Genomic DNA, 13,551 nt, shown 5'->3' with positions numbered 1-13,551 from the left:
CTTTATACAGCACAGGATTGTGACTTATAAAGTCTTTGTAGTCCAAACCCTAGTGGCAGACATTTTTAATTCTATCACTTTCCCAGAAGCAGTGATCTTTTCTTGATTTCTGAGGTCAGAAAGCAAAGCTCTTAACTCTTCCCCAGAAGCTGATGAGATTTGCTTCTACACAAACATTGGATCTTTGCCTGGTCCCTGGTTAAAAGACAGTTTGCTGTCCCGTCCTCAGCAGTATAAAGCATTTTTCTTCCTAATGAGAAGAGCCCATGCAAATGCACCATGTCTTGAGACTGTTCTGCCTTCACTATGCCTGCAGCAGTTATGGGGGTATTTCTGGTTTCCTGCCCTGCTCTCATTCCTTTCCATGAGCCCTTATGTAGATTCGTAGAAAAGAGCTTATGAGTGAGTGCACACTGCCTGTGTCTGATGCCCCCAGTTATTCTAAACTTTTATGCTGCTTCAAATTCATCCTTTAGGATTTCATTAAAATTTTTGATGATTTCTTCTTACCTGCAATGCTCGCTTCTGGAGCACATATACTAAAATTGGAATGATACAGAGAAGATTAGCATGGCCCCTGAGCAGGGATGACATGCAAATTCATGAAGTGTTCCGTTTCTTTTTTTTGGACTTGCCTGGTGCCTCAGATGGTAAAGCCTCTGACCCGGGTTCAATCCCTGGGTCTGGAAGATATCCTGGAGAAGAAATCGGCAACGCACTCCAATATTCTTGCCTGGAAAATCCCATGGATGGAGGAGTCTGATAGACTACAGTCAATGGGTCACAAAGAGTCAGACAGGGCTGAGAGACTTCACTTTCACACCTGCTACACCAAATATTTCCTCTGTGCTCTGCCAAAGTGAAGAAAGTTTGTGTCCTGTCTTACATTAGAGGAGCTCGCCACTTTTTGGAGCTTAGTTTACTTTGCTGTCTGACTGCCTCAATCTCTGATGGGTTCAAGGAAAGTTATACTTTTATCAGTTCAGTGCTCATTCATGTCCGACTCTTTGCTACCCCATGGACTGCAGCACGCCAGGCTCCCTGTCCATTACTAACTCCCAGAGCTTACTCAAACTCATGTCCATCAAGTCGGTGATGCCATCCAACCATCTTATCCTCTGTCATCCCCTTCTAATTCCGCATTCAATCTTTCTGAGCATCAGGATCTTTTCCAATGAGTCAGCTCTTCGCATCAGGTGGTCAAAGTATTGGAGTTTTAGCTTCAGCATCAGTCCTTCCAATGAATATTCAGGATTGATTTCCTTTAGGATTGACTGGTGTCATCTCCTTGCAGTCCAAGAGACTCTCAAGAGTCTTCTCCAACACCACCATTCAAAAGCATCAATTCTTCAGCACTCAGCTTTCTTTATAGTCCAACTCTCACATCCATACATGACCACTGGAAAAATCATAGCTTTAACTGTAGAGACCTTTGTTGGCAAAGTAATGTCTCTGCTTTTTAATATGCTGTCTAGGTTGGTCATAGCTTTTCTTCCAGAGAGAAAGCATATTTTAATTTTATGGCTGTAGTCAACATCTGCAGTGATTTTGGAGCCCAAGAAAATAAAGTCTGTCACTGTTTCAATCATCTCCTCATCTATTTGCCATGAAGTGATGGGATCAGATGCCATGATCTTAGTTTTCTGAATGTTGAATTTTAAGCCAATTTTTTCACACTCCTCTTTCACTTTCATCAAGAGGCTCTTTAGTTCTTTGCTTTCTGTTATACGAGTGGTGTCATCTGCGTATCTGAGGTTGTTGAAATTTCTCCCGGCAATCTTGATTCCAGCTTATGCTTCATCCAGCCCGGCATTTCGCATGTTGTACTCTGCATTTAAGTTCAATAAGCAGGGTGACAATATACAGAGACTTGACATACTCCTTTCCTGATTTGAAACCAACCTTTTGTTCCATGTCCAGTTCTAACTTGCTTCTTGACCTGAATACAGATTTCCTAGGAGGCAGGTCATGTGGTCTGATATTCCCATTCTTTAAGAATTTTCCACAGTTTAATGTGATCCACACAGTCAAAGGCTTTGGCGTAGTCAATAAAGCAGAAGTAGATGTTTTTCTGGAACTCTCTTGCTTTTTTTGGCGATTCAATGAATGTTGGCAATTTGATCTCTAGTTCATCTATATTTTTATAGATTATCCAATATTTTCTTATTTTTAGGATGAGAGCAATGTTCTCCTTTGGCTTTGTACATCCTAAGCAGAAATGGAAATCTATGAAACATTTTAAAAATAAAATATGTTTGTTGTTGAGGGATATATTTTCCTTCATCGTAGAAGTTCAAAATAGACACTGGAAATTCCTATTATAGCACAAAACAGAATCACTCCCCAGATATGTAGGTAGGGATAAACCAAACTACAAATCTACAATCTGGCTAATATAGCCATCCACAAACAGAGGAGAAAAAAACCAAAAAATTATTTTTGAAAAATAATATAACAGTACAACAAGGAATGTTCATTCTGTGCATAAAAGGGGGAAATTAACAGTTATATAAGTGTGAGATAGTCTGGGTTAAGTAAAAGTTAATAATTTTTTACCTAGAAACCTCATGTTTTTAATATGTTAATGTATACTCTAGATATCTAAAAAATATCTACTTAGTAGTTTTAATCTTATGTGGTCAATAAATCTCATTCCCCACCAATAGAACAAAGAATTCCCTAGTACACAATGTAAGATATGCTAGTTCAGATATTTCTAACTTTGTAGGCATTGAATTTTTTGTAAGATTGCTTCATTTTTATGACCTTAATATTGTGTTTAATTCTTTATGTTCCAGTTCTATCTTGATGAAATTTCTTACAAAGTGATAAATCAGTATATTGTAAAAAAAAAAAAAAAAATGAAACAAAGTGTTGACAATATGACTCATTTTATATTAGCAAACTTTAGATGAATTCTATCATATTTAATACAAAATTTAATTTTATTCCCCTTGCATTCTCTTTAGTCATATCAACCATACTGTGAATGCTGCTGCTAAGTCACTACAGTCGTGTCCAACTCTGTGCGACCCCATAAAGGGAAGCCCACCAGGCTCCCCCGTCCCTGGGATTCTCTAGGCAAGAACAGTGGAGTGGGTTGCCATTTCCTTCTCCAATGCATGAAAGTGAAAAGTGAAAGGGAAGTCGCTCAGTCGTGCCCGACTCTTAGCGACCCCATGGACTGCAGCCTACCAGGCTCTTGCATCCATGGGATTTTCCAGGCAAGAGTACTGGAGTGGGGTGCTGTTGCCTTCTCCAACACTGTGAATAAGTCAAGTTAAATTGGGAATAAGTCAAGTTAAATTGGGGCAGAATCATGTTTGGGCTTCTGTTGCTGAGGTAATTTTTTATGTCATATCCCAAAGAACCCTTTCAAAATATCTTTGGTAATTTTTATACCAAGAGATAACCACTATTTGTGTTGTAAACGATGGGACTGGTAAATAGGTGAAATGATCTTACTAATAGACTACTTTGATACCTCAGTAATATGTTTATTCTGCAATGAGTCAATATACTCATCTTATGCTGCCTGAATTATACTCCACAATATTTAAAATTTTTTATCATTTCACTTATAAGACAATTTATTTATTCATAATTAATTAAATATTTGGATTCACCATCAATTTACAGGACCAGCAAGGAATAATGGATTTATTATATCTGACTATACTGATTATGTACTCTACCAGTAAGAAGTGAAATGAAATGTTTAAAATGTAAACACTACTTTGAAGTAAAGCCTGTAAAGCCACTATGTGTGTGTAAATGACTAACTATTGACCAAACTTTTGTTTCTCTATTTAAAGTTTTGCCCATGATATCTGCTATAAAATATATTTTAGGCTAAAATGTACACTTTTCTATCTGCAGCGTATTGCACAAACATATTTTGTATCTTAGCTACTTCTGTGCCCAAGAAATAGTTTCAAAAGAAACAGTTAATTTCAGAATTAAAATGGTTAACCATGGGAAAATAAAAAATACGATTTTAAAGGGTCAGGTAATTGATATTTATTATAGTTGACATCATGCATTTCTTTTTGCATTTGACCTATTTGTTAGACATTTGTTTCAAATGATACGCCACACCAGAAGGATCAATCAGATAATTCATAGACAATTTCCATCTTCCATGGCCAAGTGAAATTTCTTAACTCAAGACGTATAAAATATTTTTTCTGTAGAAAAAAAGATATAGCTAAATAAACCTCATTTTAAAACTTTAACATTTACAGCAAAAATTTGAATGCTATATCACAGTGTTCTAATTATCCCTATCATAGGATTGACTGTCATATTATTAAAGATCATCCTATTGATGTTTAATTCTGAAGTAACTGATAAAATTTCAGAAGGCATGAATAAAGCAGAGATAACTATCTTTGTAAGCTATAGAAGAAATAAAACTTCAGAAAATCAAGTTACCAAAAAAAGGTCACTTAAAGTATCAAGTTTACTTAAATATAGTAATTTGATTAATATGGGTTAATTATACTCTGGTAAACTGTTAAGTATTGAGACATTTCAAAAAGTAAGCTGATTAAATCTACAACAAGCATGGCTGCCATCTTGTGGGGACAGGAAATAATGTAGTGAGGGGCCAATCTCAGTAAAGAACCTCTGTTGGCTTGTGAGTCATCATTTGACCTCCCTATATCAACTTCTTGGTATTTAATGTTAATATTCCACTTTAAAATTCCATATCAACATCTAGACAGAACAGATAAAAGGTCTAAAGTAAAAGAGGTCTACCAATATATATAACTGAACTCTTGTTACTGAAATTTCAACATCATGGCTAACGTATGGACAGTGGAAAAGTTATGAAATTCAAGGTTTTGACTTGAATTAACTTTAATAATAGATGAGTTTGATAGAGTGCTTATATTTTAAAAATTATCAAATAATCTAGTTGCAAAATTTGGTTGGAATTTGCATCACATTGAGTTAGAAGAAAATATGACTTTGCTCTGGTAAAGCAGCTTTACAGATTTAGGGAAAGCTTTGAAAGGGAGGAAGGAATTAAGATATTAATGTGGAGGGAAGGAAGGAAAGAAGGAAGAAAGATAGGAAGGAAGGAAGGGAGTGTCACCAATCACTAGTGTTATGGGTAAAACAGTTTGACAGAGTAGAAAGTGATGAGTCTTGCAAGGCTGACCTAAAAATAAAAGAACATAGTATACCCAGTGTGAATATGTTATTATGGTATACAGGAATATGTGTAAGAATGATTTTCTTGGAGCATATTTAAAAGTAAAAAAATGTGTTTTCTAAGTTCAAGTCCTTAAACAAATTATCAGTACAACTTCTAGGGCTAAGTTTCTCATCTTTTTCTAGAAAACCAGACACTGAATAATAGAGGCCTTAAGTTCCCATTGAGTTCCTAACTTCTTTGATCTACATAGTATAAAAGTTGCCTTTTCAGCCTCTCAAACAAACAAAAATTCCTTTTGCACTTCTGCAAATGAACAAGTCAATTATAATTTTACGGTCATAATTTATTACTACTTGCATATATAGTCAGTTATCGCTCTTATAGATTTTTTTCCTTAATATTTATGATAAAGTTACATGATACTTAGACATCTTTTGTGTGCCTATCTGTATTTATAATACTAATCATACACTTATGGTGAATTAGAAAGAAGGACCAAAAGGCATTATACTCCATTTATTTTCTATGATATTCAAATTAATTTTCTACTAATTTTTAAGTACACTTCTCATATATTTACAGATTTTTATGCTAAAACAAAATAAATCTCTCGAGTAACTGAATATTATTGAAGAGTTCTTTAAAAATGATTAATGTAAGTTGACTTACTGATGTTTTAACATCCTATGAGCAGTTAATTTTTAAAGTTAAGACACTGGTATTTTTAGTATTTTTTTAAAAGTGAAAATGAAAAATTTGTATGTTCCCAGTATTTTCATTAAGTTGCCTTCTTTACACATAGTACATTGTAACAATTAAAGGAGATTGTAATTTCATGTCTCCTCAACAATAAATGAACATGCCTCCAAAATTATGTTCTTTCATAAAAATCATTATATTTTCCATTTTAAAGTTGCTAAGATTATCGAGCATTTCTTCAAATTATTGATGTTCACATCACAACTAATGACTGAATGAAGTGACAGTCTTCACATCACATAGAAACAATAAATTCATAAATCATAGTTCAATTACATTTTTATTCCAAAAATTAATCATTGGTTATAAAACTTTGGTAAATGAAAGCCCTGTTTTTTTTTTCCAAAATGTTATAATGTCACAGTTTTGAATTTCAGTGCAGCAAACTACTTGTGTGATAACGCATGAATTACAGCTAAACTTAGCTGTAATTAGCCTTTACTAGACTAACAAATAGACTTCATCAAAAGCCTATATGAATTTGTTAATTTTTCCCTCTAGAACTTAACATCCAATTTACAGATTAAAAGGCTGACTAAATATTAGATCATAATATGCAATTTTCTAAAATAGAAAATATAGTTAACATAAAAATTAAAAATGTGTTTAAATTTATATTCTACACAAAATCTATTAATTAGAACTCACTGGACACAGAAATTATTTGGATGGAGGATTTTAGAATGATGAAAATGTTTTCTTCCTAATACACTAGAACAGATTTCCAATAGAGAAGATAGTATCAATTGTCTGTATTTAGCTACCTCCAGCAATGACATTTATTAAGCAAGGATGGGGCCAGATAATGTTTTGTAGTTCCTCCTAGTTCTCTGATTCTAAGATATTAAAGTGTTTTTTCCATGTTAATAGCTACTTCACAATTTTTTCTTGGTTGGGCATATACTAACTCATCAATTTATAAAATGTCCTTGTGAGTAATAAAATATAATAGAAGAAAGCTATGAGGAGATATGTCCATTTTTCCAAAGACTTCATAATCTATAACAACAAAATATGATCCATGAAATTGAAACTGAACCCTTTAAAAAGTAAAATGATATCAAGAAGATCAATAAAATCAATATTGAAACAATGTATACTAATAGAAAAAATAAAGGAATGATGAAAATTGATAGGAATTAATCAGTGGTTCGGAGAAGGTGATGGCACCCCACTCCAGTACTCTTGCCTGGAAAATCCCACGGATGGAGGAACCTGGTGGCCTGCAGTCCATGGGGTCGCACAGAGTCGGACACGACTGAGCGACTTCACTTTCACTTTTCACTTTCATGCATTGGAGAAGGAAATGGCAACCCACTCCAGTGTTCTTGCCTAGAGAATCCCAGGGACGGGAGAGCCTGTTGGGCTGCTGTCTATGGGGTCGCATAGAGTCGGACACGACTGAAGTGACTTAGCAGCAGCAGCAGCAATCAGTGGTTGCTTCTTAAAAGCACTGATTTATGCCAAATTCAGAAGAAGGTGATGAATTTCAAGTAAACCAAGGGGCTCTATGTAAAATGATGTGACTAAAATATGAATAAGCTACAGTCCTCACGCTCAAGGTGTCAGTGGTGTAGCTCAGAATTTGTCCCGACTCTAATACAAAAGTAGAGTGTGCTGTGAAAACACAGGAAGATGAGTTTATTCCGTATGCTGTTGTTTAGTCTCTAAGTCATGCAGGACTGTTTTACAACCGCATGGACTGTAACCCACATGCCTTCTATGTCCATGGAATTTCCCAGGCAAGAATACTGGAATGGGTGGCCATTTCCTTCTCCAGGGGATCTTTCCAACCAACAGATTGAAACCAATTCTCCTCCATTACAGGTAGATTCTTTATAGCTGAGCTGCCAGAGAATCCATTTATTCCATATGATTCCCATGTTAAAGGACTGGATATGACTTCATGGGTATAATTTGAACTAAGCCCTTGAAGTGGCTGAGGAGAGTGGTTGGGGGGCTGAATAGGTGCCCTTTCAACAGAATTGTTAACTTAAGTAACAATATGGTAGCACATTTCCCAGAATGTTCAGTTAAAAAATACACAACGTGAATGAAAGAAATCATCTCACAGAGGTGATGATATACAATTATGTTTGGCGAAATAATAGCCTAATACACCAGACTAGAGAGAAGTGCTCAAGCGAGAGTGTAAAAAGAAGAGATTTGCCAAATTTGGAGATAAGGGAGGGCTCCAAAGGTTGAGGAGTTTGATATCCATAAATGCCAAGTAGCAACATTCCCCAAAGATTCCAATTATAATTGAAATATTAGGCCTGTTTATACCTGGCCTCAACTACTCACTTGGTTTCCTTAACACATCTCCAGTCTGAAATGAGGCCAGACTGGATACAAGTTAACCATTAGAAGAAAGGAAGTCACAATCCTCAGGATTTTAAGGAGAATGCTTGCAGAAAATCCTTTCATTCTGGTACTGGGAGGCTGTCATTCAGTACTTTCTCACCTCTTTCCATGGAGAAGCAACCAACTTCCTCATTCTGCATTAATGTATACGGTCTGTGGCGAGCTAGCTAATGTAATGTTTTTATCAAATGTTTCACTGAAGCATGCATTTTGTTTCACGTAATTGTTAAATTTTTAAAATGTCAAGATCTTCTTTATCTTTTTTCTATCCCGACTGCCTAAAAAATACTCTGGAGACAGAAAAAAAAATCACTGTATGAAAGGTAATTAGCACGCCCTCTCCTTTCATATATATATATATATATATAACTTTATAATTGAAATCTCATTAAAAGCTTTCTAGGTCTCCTTTTCCCTTAGTGACCAGGTGTCCCTAATTTGTTTTTAACCGATGTGACTAATTCCAGGCAAAGACTAGAAAAAGTCTGATACCTGTTGGAGAATTGCAATAACAAGGTTAAATAAGTGGGGTGGCTTTTTTAGGTTGGCTTTAACCTCCTTAAGGAAAAAAAAAAAAAAAAAAAAGGTTTCAACGTCTTTTCTCTTGGAGTCCTGCCTTTTTCTCAGTCCCGGTTGAAGATTCCAAGGGAAATGAGAGCACTATTTTGTTTCTCCCTTGTATTGCAGATAGGGGGAGGAGGTGGTTATTAGAGAGAAGCTCTTCCTCTCGGTTTTCCCCTCTCCGCCTGATAGCACCGCTCTCTCGCGGGCTCGCTCGTTCTCCTAGGTGATCCATTTCTAGGCAACGTGGGTCTAGCGTTGAAGCTGCCAGGCTCGCTCCTTGCTCGCTTCCTGCATCCCGCCAGGCGAACCGCTCCAAAAGCATCCTGCAGCCCGCGGCAGCTTCCCTCCTCCGGCCCGGCCCCGCTGCTAGCACCCGGCTCAACTCCCCCGCCACCGCGCCCCAGCGAACCGGCTCCGCGGGCCCGCCTCGCCGAACTCCGCTCCCGCCTCGCGCAGAAAGGGAATTTTCTCTGCATTACTATCTGCATTACCTTGAAGTTCACTTTTACTACCCCTCTTGGAGAGGGTTTCCCCCCCCCCCCCTACTGGAATCTGGCTGTTCCGCTCGGAATCTCCTAATCTTGCCACTTAGATTTTATTTTGGCAGCGAAGACCAGCGATTCTCCGCGGGCCGTTGGGGCGGGGGGGAGGGGGGCTTTTTCGGTGGGGGGAGGGGGAGGGGAACATCCGGCGTGAGGCGGGGGGTTGGGGGGGTGGTCTGTTGGAAGTTGCGGCGGAGCTGGGACCGGAGACCCGCGGCCCCGGCGCAGCGATGGGGATGGTCTGAGCTCCAGCCTCTCCCCCTTGCCCGAGAACAACGAGGCTGAATACATTTTTAAAAAGCCAAACTGCAAACAACTCTGGCGATGCCAAAATTCCCCTCCAAGTGACACGGCTTCGCGAAGGAGGTTTCCTCAGGCTGGGCTCTTTCTGTTACTCGCTCTGCCTTCCTCAGCGACGATTAAAAGCTTTGGTCTGGTTATAGGAATTTAGGGGGGAAAAAAAAGGAAAAGAAAAAGAAAAAGCTTGTGCTAAACTATCGTGACCTCAAACTCTTTGGACTTTTATATATTTATTTTTAACATCGAAAGAAAATACATCCTAAAAGAGAATCAGCCTAGGAGGAGATGGAAGTTTTCCCCTTGCTCTTGGTTTTGTCCGTCTGGTGGTCTCGAACCTGGGACTCGGCGAATGCGGATTCGATCATTCACATCGGTAAGAAAGGGCTGGTGCTGCCCGTGGGTACTTTGACCGTTTGGTTTCGCAGACGTTTTCCCTTTGCTTCCCCCTCTCCGCCCTCTGTGTGGCTCGTTGGCGGTGGCTTCGGTTCATTGCCCCTTCCCGCTACCCTTCCCTCACACTTGTGCAGTTTTCTGGAAGGATGTGGATGCTGAACCTGGACTTGTGCTGTTGTTTCGCGGTGAATCCTGGAGCGTGGGCTGGATGCGTGGGGTCTCAATTTACCTCAGCGTGCGTGTGTGCCGGGGAGCGCTGGGGGCTTCTAAATGTGTGAGGAAAGGAAGTTTCATCGACTCTACCTTCCATATTCTTTCCCGGATGCATATTTGCTCCATTAAAAAAAAAAAAAAAATATATATATATATATATCTTTGGGGGGAACAGAGAGTCATCTGCGAAGCGAAAAGAGCTGGGGTGGGAGATGGGGGTGGGCGGTGGGGGTGGGCGAGAGCTCCCTTCGGATCGAACAGGTGGTTTTGCAACGTGAGCGGGCCGCGTTCGCCGCAGCGCGTGCGGCGGTGACGGGGTGCTGGCGGCGCCCCCAGCCCCCTGCTCTTGTTGCTGTCCTCTCGGCTTTGCGGTACTCGCGCCGAGTAGCCGCCACCGTGACGGGAGGGGCCGGCGGCCGTGTCGCCGAGGACCGGGAGCCGCGCACCTCGCTGCCCGGCTCGCGCTCGCCGGCCCTGGCCTCCGGCGCCGGGGGAAAAGCGGGAGCAGAGGCGCGCGGGCTGCCCTCGTGGGCAGCCTCGCAGACACCTGCCTCGCCTCGCCGTCAACTCGCGAGTTGCAGCGCTAGGCCGAGAGCAAAGGCGCTGGGGCTCGGGGTGGCCTGACTCCGGGAAGGACGCCGAGCCGGCTTGGAGATGCTTGTGGCCCCACCTATTGGCAACCAGACGGGCCGGGACTGGCCGCGGCGGGCGCTGGCGCGGGGGCGGGCGCGGGTGGGGGCTGCGCGTCATTATCATGCACCGCGCTCGCGGCTTCAGGCTCCAACTCTTCTCACTTGCTAATCCGTGAGAGCTGAACGGAGACGGGCTCTTGCAGCCTGCTCTACGTTAATGCGATGATTTCCTTTTCGGAAATTCGCGTCCGCGGGCCAGCGAGGTTCAGTAGCGCTGAGGAGAGGCCCCTCTTGGGGAATTTTTCTGGGCACAAGACTTTTATCTGTCCACACGGTTTGATGGTCTGCAAATTGAGGCGACAGATGGGTCGCAGCATCTCCCCATTCCGTCCCCCTGCTCCTCCCCCGAGCAACACACACAGACAGGCACGCGCGCGCGCATACCCCTTCTTCCCCCCAACACACACACACACACACACACTTACGTTCTGAAAGGGGAACCTAGTGCGGGTGGAGGTTGTGTCTGCCCTAGCCAGGGATTTCTGGTGTGTGAACCCGCGGAGGTCAGCCTCAGCTCCAGGGGGCTCCCTCTCTTGGTCTCAGAGGCTGTCTTGTAAACATGTCTGCCATTCTCTATCGTTTATATCAATAGAACCATATAGGTTCCTGTGCGAGGAGTAGTAAGGTCAGGGTTCAGAAAACCTTGTACGTAGTCATTTAGTAAATTAATCACTAGATAGCTTGCCTACTAGATCACAGTTTGCTTGGGGGCAACAGTGCCTGTGGGTTCAGAACTTTTCAGGGAGAAATTGTGGCCTCATTGAGAGGTTCAGTAATGTTCGGATAAGAGTTCAGAAATGACGTATCCTCTGTTAAAGAAATGACGTACATTTAATTTATATCCAGTTGTAAATGACTGAAGCAGGAATACAGATTTATATTATCACAGTACCTTTACATTCACATTGTGTTTACGAGTTTCTGCCTTATGCTCCTCATTGCTCAGAAGCGAGGGTGTGGGTAAATGCTTATTTTATTGCTTATTCAGTGGTCTACACAATAAGTACTTTACTTGCAAACACCTGCAGCTGTTACTGTCCTCTACCAGGTAAATACTATCTTGCAATGCAGTCTGGGTATTTGTTTCAAAATAGAACACAACTATTGTATTTTTTCCTTTGAGGTCTATCAGTCAGTATGACATGGCTTACTTATTTATAACCTGACCTGCCACCCCAAGTTACTGTGTACAAATTAGAGATTTCTTTAGAAAGCTGATTGTATGCATTAAATGTATATATTGATATTACTGAAATAAATATTTAATTCTCAGATAATTTGACTTGAATTCATTTAGTACATTACACAAGAGAATTACCTTCTTTATAGACTACCTAATATTGCCATGAAACTAGCAAATTGATGGTTGTTTCAGATGCTTCATATCTTTTATAACATACTGAAAAATGTTACCTCCTAAATTAAAAAAAAATGATCAAGTGTAATTTATGTTCACGTCAGAGGTTAAAATCCTCTTTCTCTTCCACCCCCATCCTAGCTAAACTATAATGAATTAAAAACTGACTAGCTATGTCAAAATTTTTAAAGTATCAGTTAATAGTCTTTGGATCAGCTTACTTGGTTGAGTAGGAAAAGATAATTATCTTTAGGGGGGTAGTCTTCATTTAAGTATTTAATTGTGAGAAATATGCTTATGGCAAACATATTTTAGGACTAAAGGGATAAAAGTGATGAAACTGGAGGGGAAGTGAATATTTCAACTCTATAGATATAAAGAGATATGCAGAAATGAAAGGTTTTCACAGCCTCATGTGATGTGTTCAGGTAGAAAGTAGCTGCAATATGTAGTTCAGGCGAGCTGGAAAGATAAAAAGACACTGCTCTAATAGGTTCTTTAAATATTGAATCTTTTTGGTATTGAACCAAAGTGTGTGTATGAAAACCGTCTCTTCTTCCTCTTTGTTTTTATTTCATGCAGGTATTTTTTAATAAAATCAATTGTATATTTTAAATTCATATGTTTTTGAGCACATTAGTTGACTGCAATGATGAGATATAATGGTTAAACTCTAATAATTTAAATGAAAATATTTATTAGTCAAAATGAACTAATGTAATTACTTTGAATTTCTGTTAAATTGTATTTTAAAGATAATTGATAATTAGAATATTCTTGTTTCATACACATGTACATGCAATACATGCACAGTGTTTGGAAATAAATCACCTCAGTTGTGATCTTCTTTGCCCCCCACACAAGGAAAGGTCTTTTGACGTATAATATCTGTGCAATTTTGAATTATGCTTCTACTTTGAGCTTGTGCATTGATTGAGTAATTTCATCAGACTCACATTACTTGATTGCTTAGAAGTTTCCTAATGATCTGCATTCTGTAGGAAGAACCAAAAAGTCGTGAGTGGAATGGCAATGATGTTGTGTTTTATGAGGCTATTCAAAAGTCGCTCTGATTTATGTAGCTAGAAAGCTCCAAAGTCTTTGAGATTAGCCACGCTGACTGCTATTTTCTTCATACATCAGTCGTCCCACACTCTTTACTCCCTAAACACAACAGGAGTTTAGAGCACTGCTTTAATTAAG

At 39.6% G+C, this 13,551-nt stretch overlaps 1 protein-coding gene and 1 non-coding gene across 2 annotated transcripts in view; both read left to right on the top strand.

Annotated features, from left to right (window-relative positions):
- The first annotated feature begins 515 nt into the window (after positions 1–515).
- Positions 516–622, top strand: LOC112447213 (U6 spliceosomal RNA). The gene has a single exon (XR_003035315.1). It is a non-coding gene; the product is annotated as a U6 spliceosomal RNA (small nuclear RNA).
- An 8,909-nt stretch (positions 623–9,531) lies between these two features.
- GRID2 (glutamate ionotropic receptor delta type subunit 2) overlaps positions 9,532–13,551 on the top strand; it is a 1,601,453-nt gene continuing 1,597,433 nt past the window's right edge. Inside the window, exon 1 of the mRNA XM_015471545.3 lies at positions 9,532–10,066. Coding sequence (XP_015327031.2) covers positions 9,979–10,066 — 88 coding nt within the window. The 5' untranslated portion in view covers positions 9,532–9,978. The remainder of the gene's footprint in view (positions 10,067–13,551) is intronic.

This window comes from Bos taurus, chromosome 6, assembly GCF_002263795.3.
Source record: "Bos taurus isolate L1 Dominette 01449 registration number 42190680 breed Hereford chromosome 6, ARS-UCD2.0, whole genome shotgun sequence".
NCBI lineage: Eukaryota > Metazoa > Chordata > Mammalia > Artiodactyla > Bovidae > Bos > Bos taurus.
The sequence above is the reverse complement of the archived record's forward strand: the minus strand, read 5'-3'. Positions and strand labels throughout refer to the sequence as shown.